At 53.5% G+C, this 24,369-nt stretch overlaps 1 protein-coding gene across 2 annotated transcripts in view; it reads left to right on the forward strand.

The window, feature by feature from the left end:
• The window catches only part of USP22 (ubiquitin specific peptidase 22), a 32,501-nt gene extending 8,355 nt beyond the window's left edge, over positions 1–24,146 (forward strand). The window contains exons 2-13 of one of the 2 annotated variants that reach the window (XM_061174866.1): positions 5,806–5,938; positions 12,361–12,474; positions 14,952–15,053; positions 15,325–15,494; positions 16,547–16,694; positions 17,122–17,227; positions 17,337–17,495; positions 18,925–19,051; positions 19,776–19,867; positions 20,575–20,637; positions 21,045–21,194; positions 21,659–24,146. In XM_061174866.1, coding sequence (XP_061030849.1) covers positions 5,806–5,938; positions 12,361–12,474; positions 14,952–15,053; positions 15,325–15,494; positions 16,547–16,694; positions 17,122–17,227; positions 17,337–17,495; positions 18,925–19,051; positions 19,776–19,867; positions 20,575–20,637; positions 21,045–21,194; positions 21,659–21,701 — 1,407 coding nt within the window. In that variant the 3' untranslated portion in view covers positions 21,702–24,146. Of the gene's footprint in view, positions 1–5,805; positions 5,939–6,082; positions 6,210–12,360; positions 12,475–14,951; positions 15,054–15,324; positions 15,495–16,546; positions 16,695–17,121; positions 17,228–17,336; positions 17,496–18,924; positions 19,052–19,775; positions 19,868–20,574; positions 20,638–21,044; positions 21,195–21,658 lie in introns of those variants that run through there. The other variant, XM_061174867.1, reaches the window with a different exon arrangement.
• The last annotated feature ends 223 nt before the right edge of the window (positions 24,147–24,369 follow it).

Genomic DNA, 24,369 nt, shown 5'->3' on the forward strand with positions numbered 1-24,369 from the left:
GGTTTCCAGAGACGGAGGTGACCGCCCTCACAGACGCCTGTTCTTGCCTCATCTTAACCCGGCAGCACCTGTAGCAGAGGGTGTGTCCGTCGCTTTCATCACCTGTCAGCAGTTCTGGGGAGGAAAGCGGGAGCAACAGGTTAAATGAGGTTCTAGGAGAATCCGACGGCTTCTTGTAGGCACTTGTAATGGACAGTTGGGAGGTGATCGGAAATTTAAATTAAGAACAGCGGCTAAGGTGGTCGGTCCCGGGCGGGGCGGGGTTGCTTCTGCCAGGTGTGCGCCCTTCGACCTTGGGCGGCGCCACGTCTCTTGGGCTCACTTGTTTTTCATTTATGATAATCCTATTTTGTATTTACATAGCATTTTGCGTTTTATAAAGCAGCTCTCACGTAGTTTCATTTTGGAACTCACGGTGCACTTCAGGTGGACTTGGCAGTTAAGTCTCCTGACCTGCACAAGGTCACTGATTAAATGCCAGGTCTGGGCCTTGAAATTAGGTCAGTCTGACTCTGAAGTTCGTGCTCCAGCTAAATTATTTGGGCATGTTTTCCAGCGCGACCGAGTAATTCTCCAGACTCAGCCGACACCAGCTGGGCGTCACGCAAATCTGACTGTCTGACTCGTCGACCTGGAGTTGGCGGCCAATCCTGTAGGTTGAGGGCTCAGTCCCACAGGATGCGCCCACTTCAGACACCGGTCACAAGGCTGTGCTCCCCTCCTCGGGCTCACAAGGCTCAGGGAAACATTTACGTACGTTTACCCATTTATTAAAAAGGTTATTATGAAGAATACAGGTGAGCAGCTAGATGAAGAGTTCGTAGGCTGAGGTCTGGGGGGTGCTGAGCAAAGGAGCTTCTGTCCCAGTGAAGTTGGGGTGCATCACCCCCCAGCACAGTGATGCATTCACCTGCCCAGAAGCTCTCTGAACCATCATTTAGGGTTTTAATGGAGGCTTCATTATATAGTCACGATTAATGGTGGTGCAGTGGTTAAGAATTCGCCTGCCAATGCAGGAGACACGGGTTCAAGCCGTGGTCCGGGAAGATCCCATGTGCCGCAGAGCAACTAAGCCCGTGTGCCACAACTACTGAGCCTGCGCTCTGGAGCCCACAAGCTACGAGTACTGAGCCCGTGTGCCGCAACTACTGAAGCCCGCGTGCCTAGAGCCCGTGCTCCACAACAAGAGAAGCCACCGCAATGAGAAGCCCGCGCACCGCAATGAAGAGTAGCCCCTGCTCGCCGCAACTAGAGAAAGCCCGCGCGCAGCAGCGAAGACCCAATGCAGCCAAAATAAATAAATAAATTAATTAATTAATTTAAAGAATAGGCAGTGATTAATCGTTACACAGGTGTGATTGATTAAATCATAGGTTGTTGATGGAGGTTGGGGGATGGAGCTAACGTCAGAAATGAAAAGATAATGTGAAAAAGAAATTCATATTAGTTTATAGGTATAGCAATTCTGTATTGGTAACAAAGAAGTAGCAGTGTGATTGTTTTATGGTAGTTGAGTGTAATCAAATTAATACAGTAGCCTAGCCGGTACACTAATGATTGAATCATTGTAAAATGTTTATGGTACACAGCATTGCAGTCATGTTCATAATACAGTATTGGAAACATTGTTAAAAAGTTACCCATGATCATAGACTGATACGCAGTATCTCCGATTACGAGGAGAGGGGGAGCAAGGGGTGCATGCTGTATGGTAATTCTTTGAAAGCAAAGTTATAAAACAGTAAGAAATGAATACTTTATTTTATATTAAACATCCCTTACCTTTTGCCTATGTGAGGATAGGCTATCCACTTCACTACAAGTCTTGCATATAATGTTCTACACATTTTTTGTATATATATTGAAAATCCACATATAAGTGGACCCGTGCAGTTCAAGCTTGTGTTGTTCAAGGGTCAGCTGTACATTTATCTGGATTCATCAGTTTTTCCTTTTGGGGATGTTAAGTTTGGTTAAGGCGGTGTTGGCCAGAGTTCTCTGTTGCAAAACAACCTTTTCCCGTTTAATTAACAAAAGTAATATCTGGGGTGATACTTTGAAAATATCCAACACCCCAGTATACATACATATATGCATATGTATACACACAGGTGAATACTTTGATGTATTTTTTTTCTTTATTGACGTGAAATTCACACAGAAATTAACCACTTTAAACTACCCAGTGAGTTCCCAGTGTTGTACGATTACCAGCTGCCTCTGTGAAGCTTCAGACCGTTTCATCGGCTCCCCACTCTTCCTCTAGCCCCTGGCAACCTCTCATCTCTGTTCCTTCTCTGGAGTTGCCTCTCCTGGACATTTCATATAAACGGAATCACACAGTATGTGACTTTTGGTGTCTGACTTTTCTCACTTAGCGTGTTTTGAAGGTTCATCCACGTTGTAGCGTGAATTAGTACTTTGTTTTTTATGGCTGGGTAGTACTCCGTTGTGTGGATACACCATATTTTGTGTATCCATTGATCCATTAATGGAGATTTAGGCTGTTTCCACCTTTTAACTATTGTGAATGACCCAATATTTTTTCACCCCCATTTTTTTTTTGCCTGAATCAGTTACTACTGTGATGATTATAAAATGAAGGCGTTGTAGTCTTGTGTTTTCTACTACGGTAGGTGGAATCCTCCCATGAAGAAGACTGCGCAGCTTGTGTGTACAGTGTCAGTTTCAGAGTGGACTTGGGGGATTCTTTTTTTGTACAGTGTATAACCCATTCTTTCCGTTACTCATTTTTGTGCTCAGATAGGGCCAGAATTGCTGAGCGGGAATTCCCAAGCTGTCTCCCCTTCCTCCTCATGCCCGTCATGCTGGAGTCACTGGCTTGTGGGAGCTGCCGCTCATGGAAGCACCAGCTAAGCCGAGCGCTTCCGCCTGGGGCATGTGGCGCCTCGATTCACGGCCTTAAAATGAGTCCTGAGCATGGACTTTATTTATGTGAAAAAGGTTTAGTCAAATTGTGTGTGTGTGTTTATATCTGGGGCTTTCTTTTCCCTGATCTGTTTCAGGATGTGACCAATTTCTTTGTTTCTGGTTGTAGCCCATCTGCCTCTGTTTAATTTCTGTAGTTCTCTTTTTGTGCAGCTAAAATTCTTGAAGCCTTTTTTCTTTAGGCAGATTTTTCTTTTGTGAAGTTCTGCAAGGGAACAGGTGATACAGATATGCATTTAAAATTCAGGGCTTAATTTGGATCTGTTTTTAAAGCTTTTGTGTGTTTTAAGGGGAAAAAATGATGTGTTAAAATTATATACTTATCTTGATATGTCTATATTTTCAGGGTAATGCTAGTCTTGAGTTCTTTCTCGAATTATATAAACAGAATTGGATTTCTTGTTAAGTTCATAGAGGAATTTTAATAAAATCATCACACATTTAATATATCATGAGTGATAAAAATAAGGAATACCTCTTCATCTTTTCTTTATATCTGTAGCTGTAGTGAGCAGTAAACAGATTCCGGGAATCTGTTCCTAACAATATTTATATAAAAGAAAAATTTCAAGGGTACTGGGAAGCATCATTTGTTACCCATCAAGTAACTATTATGTAATTTAAAAATTTCCCTGTGTTAAAAAATAAATAAATAAAAAATAAAAATTTTCTTGTGTTACTGAGAACAATTAGAGTTAGTTAATTCCTTAGATTGATCATTGGAAGAATAAATAGATGGTACAACTACTATTTCTAGTATTGCAGTGTTTTAGACAAGTCTTTCCAGTGAACCTCGCACTCCTGTGGAATTGTCCCAGAGCTGGGGTTCCTGCTGGGAGGGGGCAGGCGCCCCCTGCGACCCAGGGTGGAGACCAAGGATGTCGCTGGACATCCTGCCATCCACAGGAACACCCTGCGCCACCCGGGCACACACACGGGTCCACTGTGCTGAGGCCTGCGTTGGGGCTTGACCATACAGGGTTTGCAGAGCTAACGTCTTCCTGGTGTCAAAAAAAGGCTATCCATTAAGAGCGACTCTTTTTTTTTTTAATTATTTATTTAATTAATTATTTTTGGCTGCGTTGGGTCTTTGTTGCTGCGCGTGGGCTTTCTCTGGTTGCGGCAAGCGGGGACTTCTCTTCGTTTTGGTGCGCGGGCTTCTCATTGCGGTGGCTTCTCTTGTTGCGGAGCACGGGCTCTAGGCGCACGGGCTTCAGTAGTTGTGGCACGTGGGCTCAGTAGTTGTGGCTTGCGGGCTGTAGAGTGCAGGCTCAGTAGTTGTGGCGCACGGGCTTAGGTGCTCCGCAGCATGTGGGATCTTCCCAGACCAGGGCTCGAACCCGTGTACCCTGCATTGGCAGGCAGATTCTTAACCACTGCGCCACCCGGGGAGTCCCGAGAGCGACTTTTAGTCAAGAAGAAATACGGTGGTAATGATCAGAGTTGCATCTGGGTCCAGAGATAAATTGTACGTGGAGGTGAGAGATCAGCCTGGGCGTGAGGTTTTCGTGAGGCTGTGCTTCAGGACAGGGCCTGTTGGCCTGTGGCTGCCGGTGAGGATTTGCGTTTCTCAAGCTGAGCACCTGGCGTCGAGGAGCTCTGTGGTCTGGCCGCCCTGTGTGCCGGCTGCCAGCTGCTCTGCTCTGTCCTCAGAGCCGCGCTCCAGCCTCGGGGCTCTCGTCCTGGGGGAGCATCCGCACACCCTCCCCCAACTCCCCTGCACCACTTCCTGCTCTTCTGGAGACTGGAGGGGTTACCAAGTCTCTGTGCAGCTTTCTCTGGTGGAAACGCTGTGACTCGAGTTCTATGTGAAGAGAGGTCTGTGACTAGGCCTCAGGCCGTGCCCTCCACGCTTCCGTCGAGGGTGGACGGTCAGCCTGACCCTGGGCAGCTCCTGCCTTGGTCTCGTGTGTGCGGAGTGAGGCTTGGAGGGGCCGCTTCTGGGCTCAGTGGGGGAGCGTGGCCTGTGGGGTCAGGAGGTCCCAGTCCACGGGCCGGCTGTGTGGCCACCAGCAGGCGCATGTCAGAAGGGCTCGCGGCCTTCCTCGTGGCTGGCGCTGAGGATCAAACGGCATAATCGCTCCGGTACCCGGCGCCGATGTCCGTGTCACGTCTGTGCTGCTGTCCTTTGTTTTCTGGGCCTTTTCTGTTTTGACCTTACCTCCCAGGCCCTGTTCATCTTCCACCTCCCTTCACCCCCAGCTCCCTGCACCCCCATCAGAGCAAGAGGGTTATGTCGTGTGGCGTCATCGCAGAGGCTGGGAGTTCACGTTGGTGACCTGCAGGGGTTCACAGTTGGCACTGGTGTAATTGTCATGCCGGCGTTCCTGGGCGGTTTGGGGGGATGAGAATTGTTTACCGTGGTGCTCATCATCACTGAGGTTAAAACTTTAGGTTTCTGTCGTCTGGTTCTCGGACACAAACCGTTCTTTTTCTTGTTTCTGTGTATTGCTTTGATTCATATTCACCTGGATTGACTGATGATAGGTTTGTTGTGGTCTTGGAACCTGGAATATCAAACTGGAAGTGAAGTGCAGGTTAAAGGTGACCTGGGGCTGGGGGCCCCCGTCGGATGCGGAAGGACCTTGACTGCTCCCGGAGCTCCAGGCGCTTATGTCTGAGCGGCTTTGAGTTGGAGAAGGGGCCGAGGTCTCCTACACGGAGCCACTTCTGAGCTAAATGGCCTACATGCCTTTTGGGGGGCAACTGACAGGATTAACGAAACGACCTTTTAGGCAGTGAGACCTTCAGAGGAAATCCGGGCTTTCCCTTCCTCCCGAGCTGTGCCCGTTGGGATCACCTTGCCCTGGCGTTTCCGAGAACCCCTGGTTTCTAACTGTCTCTTCTGAATTTCAGGCGAAGTCGTGCGTGTGTCACGTGTGCGGCGTCCACCTGAACCGGCTGCACTCGTGCCTCCACTGCGTCTTCTTCGGCTGTTTCACGAGGAAGCACATTCACGAGCACGCCAGGTCGAAAAGGCACAACCTGGGTAAGACCCCACGCCGCCGCCTGGGCCTTGGGGTCACCTCCCCGACTCCCGCTCTGTGGACTTGACCGTCCACTCTCTCGGGAGTCCACCTTTGTCTGCAATAGCTTGCACTCCTTGTGGACCTCCAGGGGGAGAGGAAGGAGAGAAACTGAACCCACGAGGGGCACGTGCCCAGCGCGCCTGAGGTCCCATAAAGCCGTGTAACCCTGAGCGATGACTTTCTTCAACGGAGCGTCAGAGACTCATCTTTCTCTCCGAAAAGCACGGTTAGGTACTAGATCGGGCAAAGATGTGCACAGGTCTTAAATGCAGCTTTAGGTTATTGGTGTCAGCGTGGGGTTGGGGGTACTGGGTGAAGTTAGCGATTTCTGTCACGGGTTTGCAGGGTTGTGTCAGGGTCTGCAGAGAGGCTGGCGTTGAGGTGAGCTCATGTTTCATGTTCAGACACTAGTGCCTTCCAGAGGTGACGTGAAGCTAAGTTTTGCTCTTGGCTTGATTTTCTGACGGTTGTCACTACATGTTTCCCTCGTTTTGAATTGTGTTTTCTGTCAAACGATGCTGAAGTTGTTAGGATATCTGTAAGAAAATCACTTTCAGAAGGTCCAGACCACAGACCCTTTTCTAGAACATAACTTGGTGTGACCTAGCCTTCCAGTGAAAGATATTCTCAGGCCTTTTAAGTAGTAGGAATGGGCTCGTCCAAACTCGGTCATCTCCGGAGGTTGTGCCTCGTTTCATTTGCAGCTGAGAACTTGCAGCCAGTGCTGGGGGTCAGCCTGTCACCAGGAGCTAAGTGGCCTTTTTGGAAGGAGAGCTGGCGGCCCTGGTGGTGCTTCACAGGCTGTGGGTGGGCGGCCGCCCGGGAGGGCGGGGGTCAGCGATCCCGTCTCTCCCCGAGGGACCAGAGGGAAGGTCTGATGGGGCAGGACGGGTGTGGTGGGATTCTGTGGTGTTGAGTTAATGTAGATCTTTGTGCTTAATACCACCTGATGCTCGGACCAGACCCGCTTAGGCTCCTCTCACACCTGGGCTGTGATTCTGTGTGGTTAAAAGGGTTATGGAAAATTGGAAACACCTTTGCACTGGAAAGGGCTGAGAATCTTATTGTTACCTAGCATCATCTACAAAAGTCACTCGAGAAATGTGTTTATTAATTTTATCAGCCTGGTTGATAAACTCTGCCTCTACTTTGGCCAGAATGAATAAGTTTTAGAAGGTTTTCTTCAAGAGACAAAACCACAAAATGGGAGCAAGATAGAGCTCTTTGCTGTGTTAGAGCCCAGGAGTTGATTGCAGGTTGTGTGTGTGCGTGTGTGCATGTGTGCATGTGGGTGTGTGTTAACAGAGCTAAAGCTTAGCTTTCTGTGTCCAGATGGCGGGGGAGGAGCCCCAGCAGGGAAGCTGCTCGCCCGCCCCCGGCCCTGCATCTCGAGCGGCTCCCCGTTACCCCTAGAGCCCCTTCAGAGCAGCGGCTTGATGTTTGAGGGCCGAGGAGCCGTGACTCCTGGGCTGAGTCCTGCCTCTGGGAGCCCCACAGAGTAACACTGGGGCCTGACGTGGACTCTTAGAAGGATTTCTCCCAGGGCTTGCGGCTTCGAAGCGGAGGCGCACGAGAGGCCCACGGGGAGTCTTGTCTGAGTATCTGCTTTTTTGCGAGTGTTCAATTAAAACCAGGACGTCGGTAGCTATGGGGTCTTTGCTGGCGGCCTGTGGGAGGACAAAGCTTCTGCTCCTCGGTCCGACCTGCCCTGTGACCCTGCCTGGTGTAACGTGGCAGAAGAGGCCCCCAGGAGGAAGGACCCGTCCTGACCCGCTGCTGGCAGGTTTGCTGTGCAGGACGGTGTTGGGATCCAGGTCACTGAGTAAGATTTGGTTTCGTGCTTCTTAGTTTCATACAGGTTTTTGTTTGATGTCGAGTCACAGGGGCCCGTGGATGTTGCCTGAGTGAGCCACAGAGGCTGTGAAAGGAGTGCTTTTAGCTTTGTGTCTGCCTCTAGGAAGAGCTATTTTAGTTTTCCCAGAGGGTGTGAGTATGTATGTGGGCATGAGAGGGGGTATCGGCTCCCCTCTGACTGGGTGACGCTTCCCTCCGTCTCAAGATCCTCCTGTGTCTGGAGGGAAGGGGACACGCGCCTGCCTGGTGCCTGTCGGCTGGGGGTTCCCGGGTGAGTGAGCTGACGGCCTCCTCTCTTACTGGGAGCGTCTCGCCCTCATCCAGGCAGCTGGCCCTCTGTTTCCGGGGGTTCTGCACCTGCAGATCCAGCCGACCTCGGATCGAAAAGCAAATTCCAGAAAGTTCCAAAAAGCAAAACTTGAATTTGTCTGGTCCAGGCAGCTAGTTACATGGCATTCACGTTGTATTAGGTATTAGAAGCAACCTGGAGGTGATTTAAAGTGTGTAGGAGGATGTAGGTTATATGCAGATACCGCACCATTTTCTACAAGGGGCTTGAGTATCCTTGGATCCTGGTGTCCGCGGGGGTCCTGGAACCAACCCCCCCTTGGGTACCGCGGGACCACTGACTGTCTCCTCAGCCTTTTGTCCTGATGCAGTCAAGGTTTTGTCCTTGGTTATCTTGACTGTGAAATAATTTTCTGGAGGAACTGCCTTGACTGTAGGTGTTGCATTGGGTTTTTGAATTCCATATTGAGATGAAATTCAGAGAACACACAATTAACTATTTCAACCAGTACAGTTCAGTGCATTTAGTCACTTGCCCTGTGGTGTGTGGAAACACCATCTCTCTTTATTTTCAAAACTTTTTCGTCTCCTCGAAGAATACGTGTCTCTGTTATTTAATCCTCCCCGGGCCCTGGCATCCGCTGATCTGCCTTCATTTGTGGATTTGCCTGTCCTGAATATTTCATATAAAAGGAATCGTACAACACATGGCCTTTTGTGTCTGTTTCTATCTCTTCGCAGGTTTTCAAGGTTCATGAAGTGTCAGTTCATTTCTTTGTGGTTGCATAGCATTCCTTTGTGTTGATATTCCAGAGTTTGTTTATCCAGTCATCCACTGATAGACATTTGGGTTCCCACCTTTGGCTTTTATGAAAAATGCTGCTATAAACCTGCATGTGTGAGTTTCTTTGTGGACATATGTTTTCATTTCTTTTGGATACCAGCAGACCTTGGAGATACTGTGGGTTCAGTTCCAGACCACCTCAATAACGCAGATATCTCAATAAAGCGAGGCACACAAATTTTTTGGTTTCCCACTGAATATAAAAGTAATGTTTACACTGCACCGTAGTTTAAGTGTGCAATAACAGCCTTTCTCTTTGGTTGGTCATGCTTTTTTGGTGTCAGACTAAGAATCCATTGCCAAACCTGAGGTCGTGACGCTTACCCGTCTGTGTCTGAGTTTTTATACTTTCAGCTGTGATTTAGGTCGCTGGCCTTGCGGAGTTAAGTTTTGTGTGGGGCTGGGGTGAGGCAAGCCTCCTCCTCTTTTCATCCCGGGGCCCCAGCGCCCGCTGTCGGCCCCCACCCCTCCTGGTGGTCCCAGCCCCAAGCAGCGAGTGGGAAGCAGGCTCGTCTGGGGACGTGGGGCCTCCCTCTGCCCTCACCGTGAGCCTGGCCTGTTTCTCACTGAACCCCGCTGCTTCCCTGAAAGTGTCGCTTGTCCCCACCATAAGCCTGCCTCTGCCAGCTCGCTCTGGTCCCCGGCGCAGGAGTGACACTGCTCAGGAGCAGGCAGAACCAAGGGCAGCTGGCACCGGTCTCCAAAACAGCCTCGACGTGGACTTGCAAAGACTTTGTCGGAATTTTGTAGGTTTTTAGGGAGGGGCAGGGGTAGGCCTGGGATTCTCTGAAATTGCTACTTTGAGTTTTGATAGATCTGCTTTCCACCACAGTATCATTGACCTGTGTCTTTGTACCTTAAGACATGGAATATGGGGGCTTCCCTGGTGGCACAGTGGTTAAGAATCCGCCTGCCAATGCAGGGGACACGTGTTTGAGCCCTGGTCCGGGAAGATCCCACATGCCGCGGAGCAACTAAGCCCGTGCACCACACCTACTGAGGCTGTGCTCTAGAGCCCGTGAGCCACAACTACTGAGCCCGCGTGCTGCAACTAATGAAGCCCACGCGTGTAGAGCCCGTGCTCCGCAACAAGAGAAGCCACCGCAATGAGAAGCCTGTGCACCGCAACGAAGAGTAGCCCCCACTCACCGCAGCTAGAGAAAGCCCGCACGCAGCAACAAAGACCCAACACAGCCGAAAAAAAAAAAAAAAAGACATGAAATATGATAAAAGCCGTGACTTGTTAAGACATTACCGTTTACCAGGAGGTGTGTGCCGCTTAGTTGTTTGTATGAACTTAGTGACCGTGCAGACCTGTGTCAGTGCTGTTGCTGTCCCCGTCACACCACAGGGGACGTGGGTGAGCTCAGAGGTGCGCAGCCGGCAGGTGGCGGGGCCGGGTTTGTGCTCCGAGCTGCGTCCCGTCGCCTGGCAGACGTCTGCTGTCACTTGGTGAGCCTGAGTCAAGGGGATTCTCTCTTTTTTTTTGGAATTTTATTTTATTTATTTATTTTTTTTATATAGCAGGTTCTTACTAGTTATCTATTTTGTACATTACTGGTGTATATATGTCAATCCCAATCTCCCAGTTCATCCCCCCCCCCCCGCCACTTTCCCCCCTTGGTGTCCATACGTTTGTTTCTACATCTGTGTTTCTATTTCTGCCTTGCAGACTGGTTCATCTGAACCATTTTTCTAGAGTCCACACATATACGTGTTAATATACAGTACCTATTTTTCTCATTCAGACTTCACTCTGTATGACAGTCTCTGGGTCCACCCATGTCTCTACAAATGACCCAATCTTGTTCCTTTTTATGGCTGAGTAATATTCCATTGTATATGTTTACCACATCTTCTTTATCCGTTTGTCTGTTGATGGGTACTTAGGTTGCTTCCATGTCCTGGCTGTTGTAAATAGTGCTGCAGTGAACATTGGGGTGCATGTGTCCATAGTTCAACCTTTTTTTTTTTTTTTTTAAATAAATTTTTTATTTTTGGCTGCGTTGGGTCTTCGTTGCTGCATGCCAGTTTTCTCTAGTTGTGGCAAGTGGGGGCTACTCTTCGTTGTGGTATGCAGGCTTCTCATTTCCCATTGCGGTGGCTTTTCTTGTTGTGGAGCACGGGCTCCAGGCGTGAGGGCTTCAGTAGTTGTGGCACGTGGGCTCAGTAGTTGTGGCTCGCGGACTTCAGGAGTTGTAGCTCGTGGGCTCTAGAGCGCAGGCTCAGTAGTTGTGGCGCATGGGCTTAGCTGCTCCGTGGCATGTGGGATCTTCCCGGACCAGGGCTCAAACCCGTGTCCCCTGCATTGGCAGGAGGATTCTTCACCAGTGTGCCACCAGGGAAGTCCCCTAGTTCAACCATTTTGAACTATGTTTTTTTCTGGGTATATGCACAGTAGTGGGATTGCTGGGTTATGTGGTAATTCTATTTTTAGTTTTTTAAAGAACCTCCATATTGTTCGCCATAGTGGCTGTATCAATTTACATTCCCACCAACAGTGCAGGAGGGTTCCCTTTTCTCCACACCCTCTCCAGCATTTGTTGTTTGTAGATTTTCTGATGATGCCCATTCTAACTGGTGTGAGGTGGTACCTCATTGTAGTTTTGATTTGCATTTCTCTAATAATTAGTGATGTTGAGCAGCTTTTCACGTGCCTCTTGGGCATCTGTATGTCTTCTTTGGAGAAATGTCCATTTAGGTCTTCTGCCCATTTTTGGATTGGGTTGTTTGTTTCTTTAATATTGAGCTGCATGAGCTGCTTGTGTATTTTGGAGGTGAATCCTTTGTCCGTTGATGCGTTTGCAAATATTTTCTCCCGTTCTGAGGGTAAGGGGAATTCTTATTAATTGTTGAATTGAGCGAGTTCCTTCCAGGTGCTTCGAGGACTTTTCTCTTGTTTATCTTCGTGAGGAAGTAACTAAGGGCTGGGTTTCATGCCTGTTTCCGTGGAAGATGCAGTTTAGAAAGTGCAGGATCCGCTCACCGGGAGCTCTGGGCACGCCCTCCAGGCTGTCTGCTTGGGGCTGTGCTGCCCATCCGGGCACCACGAGTCCTCGTGGGCTTATATGAATGCGAGTTTCCCTTGTTTCAGAGGATAGGCGGAGGGTCCTGGTACCTGGGGGTCGGGTCCTTCGTAAAGTATGGTCGTGGCACCTCTTTCTCCCTCAGGTTCCTCAACCCTTGGCCGGAGCTTCCCAAAAAAATTCACATGCCTCATCTGCTTAGGATACACCGTCTGAAGTGGGGGGACCACCTTTTGTAATCATGGGATTCTCTGCTTTGAGAAATGGTGCAGTGAAATGCCTAAGAAACTTGCTTGTTTAATTTGTGTCCTGAAGCATTACCTTTCGATTTTTAATTAAATTTTGTCTCTTCCCTCTTTTCTCTTTTCAGCCATAGAGCTTATGTATGGAGGTATCTACTGCTTTTTGTGTCAGGACTACATTTATGACAAAGACATAGAAATCATTGCCAAAGAGGAACAGCGGAAAGCTTGGAAAATGCAAGGTTTGGTTTTCCTGAGATCTGCATGCCTGCTTGTGTCTTAGCCCTGCGTTCCCTGCCCCTTTGTCTGTCAGGGCGTGGGGGGTTCTGTTGAGGGAGAGGAGCCCCTACACTTGCCTGCTCCCTCCTGCAGGCTCACGGGGGGCCAGGGGAGGCAGGTGCGGTGCCCACAGCTTCCTGGATCCGTCCTCCTGCCCGGGTGCCTGCAGGCCTGCGGCTGCTGTGAGGGCTCAGCCGGGCTTGAGAGAGACACCCCCAGCCTACGCTGTCCAGTCGACGGGCGTTTTTACAGACACGGGGCTGAACCAGACACAGTGTCCGCAGGGCCCTGGCCCGTCTGGTGGACGAGGGGTTTTGTGCTCCCACGTCCCTGGTAGCTGCCCAGAAAGCATCTCCTCAGTAACTGCAGGATGTGTATGCTGATTCCTTCCAGGAGGGTAGACTACTTTCTCATTAAATTACTGTTGAATCTCTTTTAAAACTCTTAACTGGAAAAAAAAAAAAAAACCTCTTAACTGGTTAGGTTATGCTAAATCTGTGTCAACACAGAATTAAACTTTCCAGATGAAAAATACAGTAATCTACCGCTGAAGCACCTTAGTTCAGGAGTGTGCTCTCCTTCCTGTGCGGTGCCTTTGTAGCCGTAAAGGGAGAACTCCAGGCTCTCCTTCCTGTGTAGGAACAACCCAGCTCTTCCGTGATGAGTGTTTCTCTCCCGTGAGTCTCCTTTACTTGCACAGAACCCTTCACACCTGGCACTTCTGGTCACCAGGTGTTTTTTGGGAGGGTCAGTTCCCCGCCAAGAAATTCCCTGTGGCGCCGGCTGGGTGTCCTGTGGATCAACTCAGTTCTGACACAGTCGGCCTGGAGATGTCAGGCCCCACGAGACCCGCCTCCCCAACTTCATATGCCGGAGTCTCAAGTCCAGGTTCTCGTCTGTGCTCCTGACCATCTGGCTGTAGATCGGAGGCTCCCAGGACGCCCCTGGGCTGGAGCATTTGCTAGAGCAGCTCACAGAACTCAGGGAGACACTTAACGTTAGCTGGTTTATTGAAGGATGTGATAAAGGACACAGATGAGCAGCCAGATGGAGAGAGAGAGGCACGGGGCAAGGCCGGGGAGGGTCCCCGTGGAGTTGGGGTGCATCACCCACTCGGTGTGGAATGTTCACCCACCTGGTTCGCTCCCCAAACGCCGTGCTACTGGGATGTTATGGGGGCTTCCTCCTGGAGGCCTGATGGATCATTAACCCCATTTCCAGCCCCCTCCCCTCTCTTGGAGGAGTTGGGGCTGGCCGTGCGGGTGCTGCAAATTCCAAGCTTCGCTGGTCTTTCTGGTGACCAGTCCCCATCCAGGAGCCCGCCCGGCGTCATCTCATCAGGACAAGAGGTTCCTCTAGTGCCCTTCCCGCTAAGGCGCCCTTATTACCAGGGTGCGGGGCCCATGCGAGGGACGGGGCAGGGGCGGCACGTGTGTCCCACTGACTGCGCGGTGGCTGTGGAGCCGTGCCGTCACTCCCGTCCCTTCGCTGGCACATAGTCAGCGGCACACGTGAACGTTATGCAGCTCTTTTCTTTTTTGTTCAGCTACCTGTTTTTGGTTTCTGTGATATTTTTTTCTTTTTTGTTTTCACTTCTAGCACACGGTCATGGGTCACAACAGTAATAGGTGTAGAAAGCCCCACTGGCCTGTGACCATCTCTCCACAGAGAACATACAACCCAGCATCTGGTTTACAATTTTTTGCCTTAATTGTGCTCCTTTATAAACGTGCCATGTTAGAGGATGGAACACAAGCCAGGGCTGTCGGTCATCAGAGCCGATGAGCCCATCTTTTCTGGAGAAGAGTCTCTTTAGTCCACTTCCTGTTCTCTTCTGCCTCCAAACTTTAGTCATGTTGCAGGTGAGGCTAAGGCTGAGGATGTTATTTCTTTGTGCAGAACAGTTAAACCATAGGGCCAAGAAATGCACGTCCCAGGAAAAAGTAGGCTTCTTCTGAAATCATTCCACAGTTCCATCTGTCAGCAGGCTCGTGCGTCTTTCAGAGTGTGTTGAGCTCTAGGTGCGTGGAGCCAGTGTCTCTGAGGAGTGGGCTGTGCACTGGGGTGCAGGTGGCCCTGCTACCATCCTTGGTTTGAGTCTCTGGTGGGTACGGCCGTCCCTTCATCCCCATCGCCACCCAGCGCTCCCTGTGGGCACTGGTGCCGGGTCCCCTCTGCTCAGGGAGGAATTAAGGCTGAGGAGACGCTGGTGCTGGGGCAGCTGTCACCCAAGGTCCCGCTCTCCTCTCCTCCTCTGGGAATGTGGTTTATTCACGGCACGCTCTCTGAAAGAAGCTCCTTCAGGTGTCTGGAAGAGGGCCTTAGAAGGACCCTACGTTGCCCGCCTTTGAAATACAATCTGATAAACACTGTGCTGCCACCACACTGGTTCGTAGATACACGACCAGAACGTAGCTAACGGCACCTTCCACCCGCTTAGGCGTCGGGGAGAAGTTTTCAACGTGGGAGCCGACCAAACGGGAGCTCGAGCTGCTGAAACACAACCCCAAGCGACGGAAGATCACGTCCAACTGCACCATAGGTGGGCTGGCGCGGCCGGGTGGAGGCGCGTTCTCCGGCTTTGCCGCAGGAGGCGCAGCGTGGCCGTCAGCTTGTTGCAGAGGCTCCTCCCTGACCTGCCCTGTTGTTACTGGGAGCCTTCGGGCAGTGGGGGCTGGTGGGGGTGGGCGCGAGCAAGCCTCGGGACGTTCCCTACGGGTAGGGCACAGACGTTAGAAGGAGGTTCCATCCTGCGTCCTCTTGCCTCTCGAGGGCGGGGCCCTGACGGCCCCGCCCCGCGCTCTGCCTGCCAGGTCTCCGCGGCCTCGTCAACCTTGGGAACACGTGCTTCATGAACTGCATCGTGCAGGCGCTGACGCACACGCCGCTGCTGCGCGACTTCTTCCTGTCCGACCGGCACCGTTGCGAGATGCAGAGCCCCGGCTCCTGCCTGGTCTGCGAGATGTCCTCCCTCTTCCAGGAGGTGCGCCTGGGCCGGGAGGGGGCCGGGCCGTCACGGGGTGGGCTGTGAGCGTGCACAGATGTGCCGACTGTGGAATCGCACGTCCTTCCCGAGGGGGACCGTCGGGTGAGGGACTTGCGTCATCTGCAGAGGCTCGCGGCTGCCTCACGGGTGCACGTGGCAGATGACGGCCCCTCCCCGTCACCTGCCGCCTTCCGACTTTGTCCACCGGACGGGCGGCTCTCCTGTCGCCGGCCCTGCTGACTGTGTGTCACCAGAGGCCTCTGTCTCTGGGCCCCTGCCGTGGACATCAGGTTCTGTCCCGATGGGCTCGCAGGCGGGACCCCCCCCTTCTCAGAGCGGGACTGCAGCCCAGCCGCTCCCTCGGGTGCTGTGGGGAGCCAGGGGTTCTTCAGGTGTCAGCCCCGGGCCAGCAGACTCGGCCGGGTCTGGTTTTGTCAGCCTTTGATCACATCCTCTCGTTTCCCTGTTGGGCCCCGGCCGCCTGAGCCCGTCTGGCTGCGAATGATTCACGGTCTGGCCCTTTTCAGAAGTTGCCCGACTCCTGGCCTGGCTTAGCCAGTCCCCACATACCTACAGCCTAGCCTGACAGCGGCTCCTGGGGTCACAGGAGTGAGCAAGCTGAATGATATCGTTGGGCCAAAACGGGGACACGGGTGCCGTGGAGAACGGGCTGATGGGGGGCCTCACTAGGGCACTGTTGGTGGTGAGTTCACCTCTGTCAGGTTGGTTTTTAGGTTCAGGTTTATGGGGGTACACGTTTCACACGGTACAAGCCACCTTTTAGTGTATGTGTGTGTGTTTGACAAAAGTTTGTCGCCGTTCATCATTTTGGCTTATTTCTAGAGAACAGATGGTGGGAATGGAGAAAACTATGAGCAGACTCAAACTCCACGTAAAAACACAGTTTGCGCGAAAAGGAAAGGAAATGACTTGTTTGGGTTGCGCTCGCCAGAGGAGGTGCCGGGCGGCTGGCAGACGTGTGCGTGGGCGTCTGTGCTCGAGGGAGGCACGTGCTCCTGACGAGGGTGCCTCTCCTTCTCTCCGAGCAGTTCTACTCGGGGCACCGGTCCCCGCACATCCCGTACAAGCTGCTGCACCTGGTGTGGACGCACGCCCGGCACCTGGCGGGCTACGAGCAGCAGGACGCGCACGAGTTCCTCATCGCGGCCCTGGACGTCCTGCACCGGCACTGCAAAGGTGAGCGCTGCACAGGTGAGGGCTGCACAGGTGAGCGCTGCACAGGTGAGGGCTGCACAGGTGAACGCTGCACAGGTGAGGGCTGCACAGGTGAGGGCTGCACAGGTGAGGGCTGCACAGGTGAGCGCTGCACAGGTGAGGGCTGCACAGGTGAGGGCTGCACAGGTGAGGGCTGCACAGGTGAGGGCTGCAAAGGTGAGCGCTGCACAGGTGAGGGCTGCACAGGTGAGGGCGGGGCTGCTTCTCAGGGCCTGTTACTGCGCCTGCCAGACGGACGGCAGGGAGCTCTTCGCAGGGAGGAGCAAGGGGAAAAAACTGAAAGCGCGCGGTGCGTCCCTCCCGTACCCCTGTGGAGACCTGGGCCCCCCTGCTGCACGAGCCCTGCCCCTTGGGGGCCCAGGGTCACAGAGCCGCCGTCTCTCGCCAGGTGATGATAACGGGAAGAAGGCCAGCAACCCTAACCACTGCAACTGCATCATAGACCAGATCTTCACGGGGGGGCTGCAGTCCGACGTCACCTGCCAAGTGTGCCAGTAAGTGCGGCCTCTGCAGCCCCGGTGCTGCTGGCCGAGCGTCGCAGGGCCTTGTCGCTGTGCTACCCCCGGGCCATGGTGCTCACCTGTCCCCCCTGCTTGCTCCTAGTGGGGTCTCCACCACCATCGACCCCTTCTGGGACATCAGCCTGGACCTGCCTGGCTCTTCCACCCCCTTCTGGCCCCTGAGCCCTGGGAGCGAGGGCAGCGTGGTGAACGGAGAGAGCCACGCGTCGGGAACCACGACCCTCACGGACTGCCTGCGGAGGTGAGGCATCGCGCCTTGTGGGGAGGGGGCCGTTGCTCGTGGCTGCTCGGGGAAAGTCCTGGTAAAGCCAGGCCCCCCAGGGCCCCACGTTCCCGCATGAAAGCTGAGGGAAGACGGGATGGCCAGGAGACGGGCTGTTTCTGTCCCTGAGCGCCCCCCACCCTGGGCAGAGGCTGGAGGTCCGCGGCCTTTAGTGACTAACAGCCAGAGTCACACCCAGCAGGGCCGCCCTCCTGCTGTGGCTCGTGGCCTTTTCTGAAGGTGGTGAAAACGTTTTTAATTAAACTTTTTATTTTGGGATAATTCTAGTTCTGTGTGCAGTTGTAAGATACGATCCAGAGAGATCCTGTGTACTCCTTCTCCAGTTTCCTGCAGTGGTAACATCTTGTAAAATTATAGCACAATGTCACGGTCAGCAGGATCTCAACATCCCTGCAGTCAAGATGCAGGGCGCTTGCATCCCCGCAGGGTCCCTCATAACCCCACGTCCTGCACCTCCCACCCCTGTTGCCTCCTTAACTCCTGGCAGCCGCAAATCTGTTCTCCATTTCTAGAAATTCCACATTTCAAGAATGTTATGTCCGTGGAATCATACGTCATGTAACCTTTCAGGATTGACTTTTTTCACTCATCCTAATTCTCTGGAGATTCATCCAGGTTGTGTGTATCACCAGTTGGTTCCTTTTTATTGTTTACTAGTATTCTATGGTGTACACGGCTTAACCACTCATTCGCTGAAGGACGTCTGCATTGCTTCCGGGGTTTTTTTGGCCTTTACAGATAAAGCTGCAGTAGCCACTCGTGTACAGTTTTTGTGTGAATGCTGGTTTTCACTTTTCAGGGACAAATTTGATTGCTGGGTCTTACGGTAGTTAGAAAATTATTTTGACTTCACCAGACTTTCATTTTCCAAAAAAGTTGAGGATAAATATTTTTTGAAGTGATAGAGAAGAGAAAGGAAGGAATAGCTTTTTCATTGTAAAGTTATAAACGTCCCTAATTGTGTGCGTGTTTTTTTAATAAATTTATTTATTTATTTATTTATTTTTAGCTGTGTTGAGTCTTCGTTTCTGTGCGAGGGCTTTCTCTAGTGGCGGCGAGCGGGGGCCACTCTTCATCGCAGTGCGCGGGCCTCTCACTGTCGCGGCCTCTCTTGTTGCGGAGCACAGGCTCCAGACGCACAGGCTCAGTAGTTGTGGCTCACGGGCCCAGTTGCTCCGCGGCCTGTGGGATCTTCCCAGACCAGGGCTCGAACCCGTGTCCCCTGCATTGGCAGGCAGATTCCCAACCACTGTGCCACCAGGGAAGCCCTGTGTGTTTTTAGGAAGGAAGTGAACCCCCTGCAAGTGATGAAATAACTTTTCTCTTTTTCCTCTCTTACCGCTCCCATCTTTTTTTCCTAAAAATACATGTTTTCATTGCGTTGCAGATTTACCAGACCAGAGCACTTAGGAAGCAGTGCCAAGATCAAGTGTAGCGGTTGCCATAGCTACCAGGAGTCCACAAAGCAGCTCACCATGAAGAAGCTGCCCATCGTGGCCTGTTTCCATCTCAAAGTGAGTTCCCTGAGCACGTCCAGGGCCTGAGGGTGGGTGGGTGTGCAGAGTCCATCTGTGCTTGTGGAGCAACGAGGGTGGTGCCTATAAATAACTCTGCTCGTGTCTGTCGCTGGGAGGTTTGCCTGTGAATCAAAAACTAATTGCTTCATAATGAAAATAGGGTGAGTTACTCTGGGTGGGGGGTGGTTAGGGATTTACTGCTCCTCCCCTCCAAGTTGTTCTGTCCTCACCCCAAGTTTTCTGATTTTCTTTTACTTGAAAGCAAGGACCCTTAGCATTAAGGTCTAGTCTGGGGGTCAGCACGGCTTTCCTGTGAAGGGCCAGTAGCAAATATGAATCATGTGTATGAAGTATTATGAAAGAATATGCAGCAGAGATGGTGTGTTTGCTGGTCTTGGGTATTTGCGATCTGATTTTACATGTAAATCATACAGTCTCTGTTGCTCATTCTTTATTTCATGACCCTTTAAAGATGTAAGACAAAAACCAAATCCCCAGCCCTGCCTGTTTCTCCCACCGGGCACCGTGCTAGGTCCACACCTGCTGTTGGGCCCATCATTTCAGGGCTGGGCTGAGCCCTGTGGGTTATGTCGCCCTGTGGATTCTGAGCTCTAGCTCTGGCCAAGGGCGGTTCAGAAAATGCAGGAAAGGCCCACTTAGGGAGCCACAGAGGCTGTGCTGTCAGAGGAGCCCTACAGCCTTCCCACCCCCACTCCTGCAGCGATTCGAACACTCGGCCAAGCTTCGGCGCAAGATCACCACCTACGTGTCCTTCCCCCTGGAGCTGGACATGACCCCCTTCATGGCCTCCAGGTTCGTCCTCTGTGTCTGTGGTCGGGTGGGCGTGGCACCAGGTCCCTGGTGAGGCCCCAGTGGGCCCTGATGTCACTTCGTCCGTGACACCTCACTGTCCTGATCTCATCCCAGGACCGTCCCTGTGTGCGGGAGGCTGTCCTCCTACCAGCTGGTTGAGGGCAGCATTTCAGGCGTTTCAGGCACTGAGATTGGATACAAATCAACATAGTGGTTTTGTGGTTGTAGATTTCATTTGTCTTGTTTTGGAGTCTTTGTATCAGGGTCTGCCTGAAATTTACCCTTGCAAAATACCAGGATGCTTCCTGGTAGGAGGGCTGCTGTAGTGAATAATAACCACGGGGGGGGGGGGGGGGGGGGGCGGGGCACGGCTTAAAGCAACAGAGGCCTGAGTCCAGTGTTGGCGGGGCCCCAGGAGGATCTGGGGAGGCTGCCTGCCTGCCTGGGGGTCGGCGGGGAGACGTGGGTCTGGGCCGGCTCTGAGCCCCGATCTCGGCAGTCTGCTTCCCAGCCTGGGTCTCAGTTTCCCCACCGTAACTCGGGGGTCATCTCTGCCTGAGATGGAGCTGTTGGGAGAAGCGGACCCGTGGAAGCTGCACCAGCATGGCGTCCGGTGTCGCGCATCCCCGGTGCCCACGATACCATTTGAACCGCGGGTCGTTAGTGAATTGTTTTAATCGAGCCTGAATTTGCGCTGTTGGTTACAGCAAGGAGAGCAGGATGAACGGACAGTACCAGCAGCCGGTGGACAGTCTCAGTAACGATAACAAGTGAGTGGCACCTTGTGTACCTCCTGGCATCTCGAGCGTGAGTGGGGCTGGGGGCTTCGCGGGAGGCCCACCTGCGTCTCCCAGGAGATGCTGCGTGTGGGGGGCAGCGGCCGGGCTTGCTTGCCCTTGGCCGCTGCCCTGCTTTCTGTCGTGCTGCCACCGACCCTCTGTCGGGGGGAGCCCTCCCCCACCCGCGTCGCGGTGAGGCCCCCCTTTCCCGCGCCTCCTGGTGGCAGCGGCGGGGAGGGTGGAGCGGCGACAGCACCCCCCGGGCAGGCCTGTGCCCCTTCCCCTCGCGCTCCCGTCGCCTAGCAGCGTGTCGTCCTGGGCGGCTGCCCTGTGGGGACTGTGGTCCCTGGTGGGGACGGGGTCGTGACCTCCGTCCCCCGCCACCGTCCCCAAACCAGGTACTCCTTGTTTGCGGTGGTCAACCACCAGGGGACCCTGGAGAGTGGCCACTACACCAGCTTCATCCGGCAGCACAAGGACCAGTGGTTCAAGTGTGACGACGCCATCATCACCAAGGCTAGCATTGCGGACGTGCTGGACAGCGAGGGGTGCGTCCGTCCCCTGCGTCCCCGGGGCCGTGTCGCCCCTCTGTGCCCCGTTCGCTCCTTCCTGCTCGTCGCTGCCTCCCTCGGTCTTGAGGCCGTCCGCGGGGCTCCTGCCCCACACCAGCTGCCCTGAGCTCCAGCAGGCGTCTGGGCTTGGAGCTGCGAGCAGTGGGGCAGCCCTGAGAGGCTCTGCGGTGGCCGTGAGGAGGCCGGGCGGGGGGGGCTGGGGCTGGAACCCGGGGCCGGCGTCCTTCCGAGAGGGACCGTGTACAGGGGCGGGGGGCGGCCACAGCCAGGGCCCAGCAGGTGGACAGAGGCCGGCCTGCTTGTGGCCTGGGGGCCCTGCCGCCTCCCTGCCGTCTCTTCTCTGCGGTGACAGGCTGAGCGCGGCTGTCCTGGTCAGGGTGGTTTTGCTCCGACCCCTCGGGAGGAGGAAGTCAGCGTGCTCTGTCCTCTCTCCTCCTCAGGTACCTGCTGTTCTATCACAAACAGTTCCTGGAGTACGAGTAGCCAGTACTTGTTGGCGCACCGGCAAGTCCCCCGAAGTCATCCGGGTGCCCGGGGTCGCGTGGTGTGGACACTTGGCAAGAGGTGGGCGGGGGGGGGGCAGAGGAGACGTGCGCCGGAGTGTCTCCTGTGTCCCCCGCGATCCGGGGCAGGCGCAGCCCCTGCGCTAGCCGTTCCACGCTGTGGCCCAGAAGGCAGGAGCTGGAGGAGACGCAGCCCTCGCGGGTCTTTCTCTTGGTGAGTCTGGTGTCCGTGCGCAGCGCGGACTCGGGCGTGAGCCCCGGAGCCTGTGGAGCTGCAGACCCCATGGGGCCTCCGAGCGCCTCTGTCCTGCAGGCGAGTGGCGTCATCCTGCATGTGGAAGCAAATCCCCGTTTTCTAGAAATAGGCGTTTGCGTATTGTCCCCCTTTCTCTCTTTTTCCACGATGGTGAATCTCATAAACGTAATGATGGTAACGTGAATGAATTACTGGGTTCAGGCTGAAATTTAGATCGTTTTCCTTTTATTCTGGAGAGTGGATCTTGCTTTTTCATCGGTGCTGTTTTTGTTGCCCCCCGCCCACCCCCCAGGCATCTTTGACCTGGTCAGAGCTGCCAGGCTCAGTGGAGGAGAATCAGGCTGCGCTGGGAACGGTCTGTGTCGTATTAATCTTTTAGGAACTGAAGCGTTGCCAGTGGTCTCACTGTTGCCCTCCCGTGTTTCCTTCCTGGCCACCTGTCCCGCGAACTCTCCTGGTCGCTGCTGGGCGGCGGGTGTGTCGGATGATGCGGGCGGCCTTCAGGGGGGCCGCATCCTGGCTCTGGGTGCCCCTGCCTTGCATTCCGGTAGCCGCAGGACAGAAGGCTGGGACTGAGCTGGTGGGAGGGGCTGGTGGGGGAGGTGCAGCATCCTTGTTCCTTGTGGGCTGTCTCGCATGCATCTGTCTGTTCACACCCAAACTTAGATTGTCCGTTTCTGAGAGATTCCAGCCCAGAGACGGGGGACGAGCCAGTGTCCCCTGAACCGCGAGGCTTCTTTCCTGGAGAGAAACACGTTCACCTGCGGCAGGGTCAGCGGACTCTCCGCCAAGGGCCAGGTGGTAGATGCTTGTGGCTTTGTGGGCCCTGTGGTCTCTGCTGCAGGTAACGTGGAAGAGCGTAGCTGTGTTCCAGTAGAACTTTACACGATCATGGAGAGTTGAAGTTCATATACTTTTCCCACGTCACAAAATTTTAACTTTTTTCACTGTTTGAAAACGTGTGCCGGTTCTCAGCCGACAGACCGTGAACCAGGTCCAGCTCATCAGCTGCTCAGGTCTGGGCGCAGCGCGGCTCCTGCTCCCTGTGGAAGATGCTGGGGTCCTGCAGCGGGGGCGTCGTACCTGGCAGAGTCCTCGGCGCCGCCGCCCAGGCGCCTGCCCTGCGTGGCCTGTCCGCCGTGGCTGCTCTGAGGGCCCTGGGCTGGAGGCGGCCCTGGAGCCCTGGGCCTCCGTGCAGAGCGGGGGACAGAGTAGATGTACTGGCCGCGGGGTTTCTGGCGGGTCACCTGTGGTCTGGTCAGCCCTGCACCCCTCCCCTGCCCCCCACTCATGTCCAGGGCTCCGCTGATCCAAGAATGTGAAGATTCAGGAGACAGTGAGGCCGTTGCTCTTCTCTGGGTGTTTTTTTGGACTTTCATGTCGAAGTTAACCCTCTGTTCCCTCTGGCCTGGTGTTCTAAGCACTTATCTCTCTGTCTGCTGCTGAGATTCCCCTGTGACTGGAAGAGCTACCTGGGGGGGGGGGCGGTGAGGCTTCAGCTGCCTGCACGCGCGCCCACCCCCCGTCCCACGCGCTGAGGTCCTGCTTTGACGTCACCTCGTCAGGAACAAAGAACTGCGTGATGGGTTGGGGAATTTATTTTCTTTCAGCTCCCGATGCAGCTACTAAATACAGGAAAATGGTTTCCTGTTTCAAACCACCACCCATGTCGATGTCCAGACCACTAAGGAATCCCTGGGCGACCCTTCCCCCCCGGCTAGTGTGTTTAAAGTGACTTGTGTTTGTGAGACGTTGGCTGCCGTGTCAGCGCTTTACAGTGAGACGGTGGGCTCTCCTCCCTGGGTGTCCTGGGCAGGGGGGCTGGGCCCGGCCCTCTCCAGGCCGCCTCGGGCCTCCCGTCGGCGCCAGAATGTCCAGGACGCTCCTTCTGCATCACGTATCCTCGTGCTGTTGTAGTTCTGCTTGGTGTGGATGCTTTCGTCGTATAAAATTGCCGTTCTTTTGACAATTGAAGTGACTGTTTCGTTTGCTATAACTTTGAAAACAGAAATCGTAAGAACAAGGTTCCAATGATTGTGCTGTGGATTTTATTACTGGGATGTTTCCGCGTCCCTTTCACCTGTCGTTTTGAGGGACTGTTTGGCTCTTCTCCCTAATGGCTTGTAGTCTTTTCCTGTGTCGTAATAAAGCTACATTTTATTCTGAAAACTGGCCCGTCTTCCCTTACTAGCACCCGAGTCCTGTCTGTGACACCAGCCCCTTCTCAGTTTGTTCCAGCCCAGACCTGCACTGGGCCGGGAAGTCCATGCCCCCTGCGTCCCCTCCTTCTGGGGGCAGGATGGTGACAAATCTGGGACTCAGGACACCGTGGGCTGTCAGACTTTGATGAACTTAAAAGTCACCCGAGGGGCTTCTTTATACACAGGAACCC

Source organism: Eubalaena glacialis, chromosome 19, assembly GCF_028564815.1.
Source record: "Eubalaena glacialis isolate mEubGla1 chromosome 19, mEubGla1.1.hap2.+ XY, whole genome shotgun sequence".
NCBI lineage: Eukaryota > Metazoa > Chordata > Mammalia > Artiodactyla > Balaenidae > Eubalaena > Eubalaena glacialis.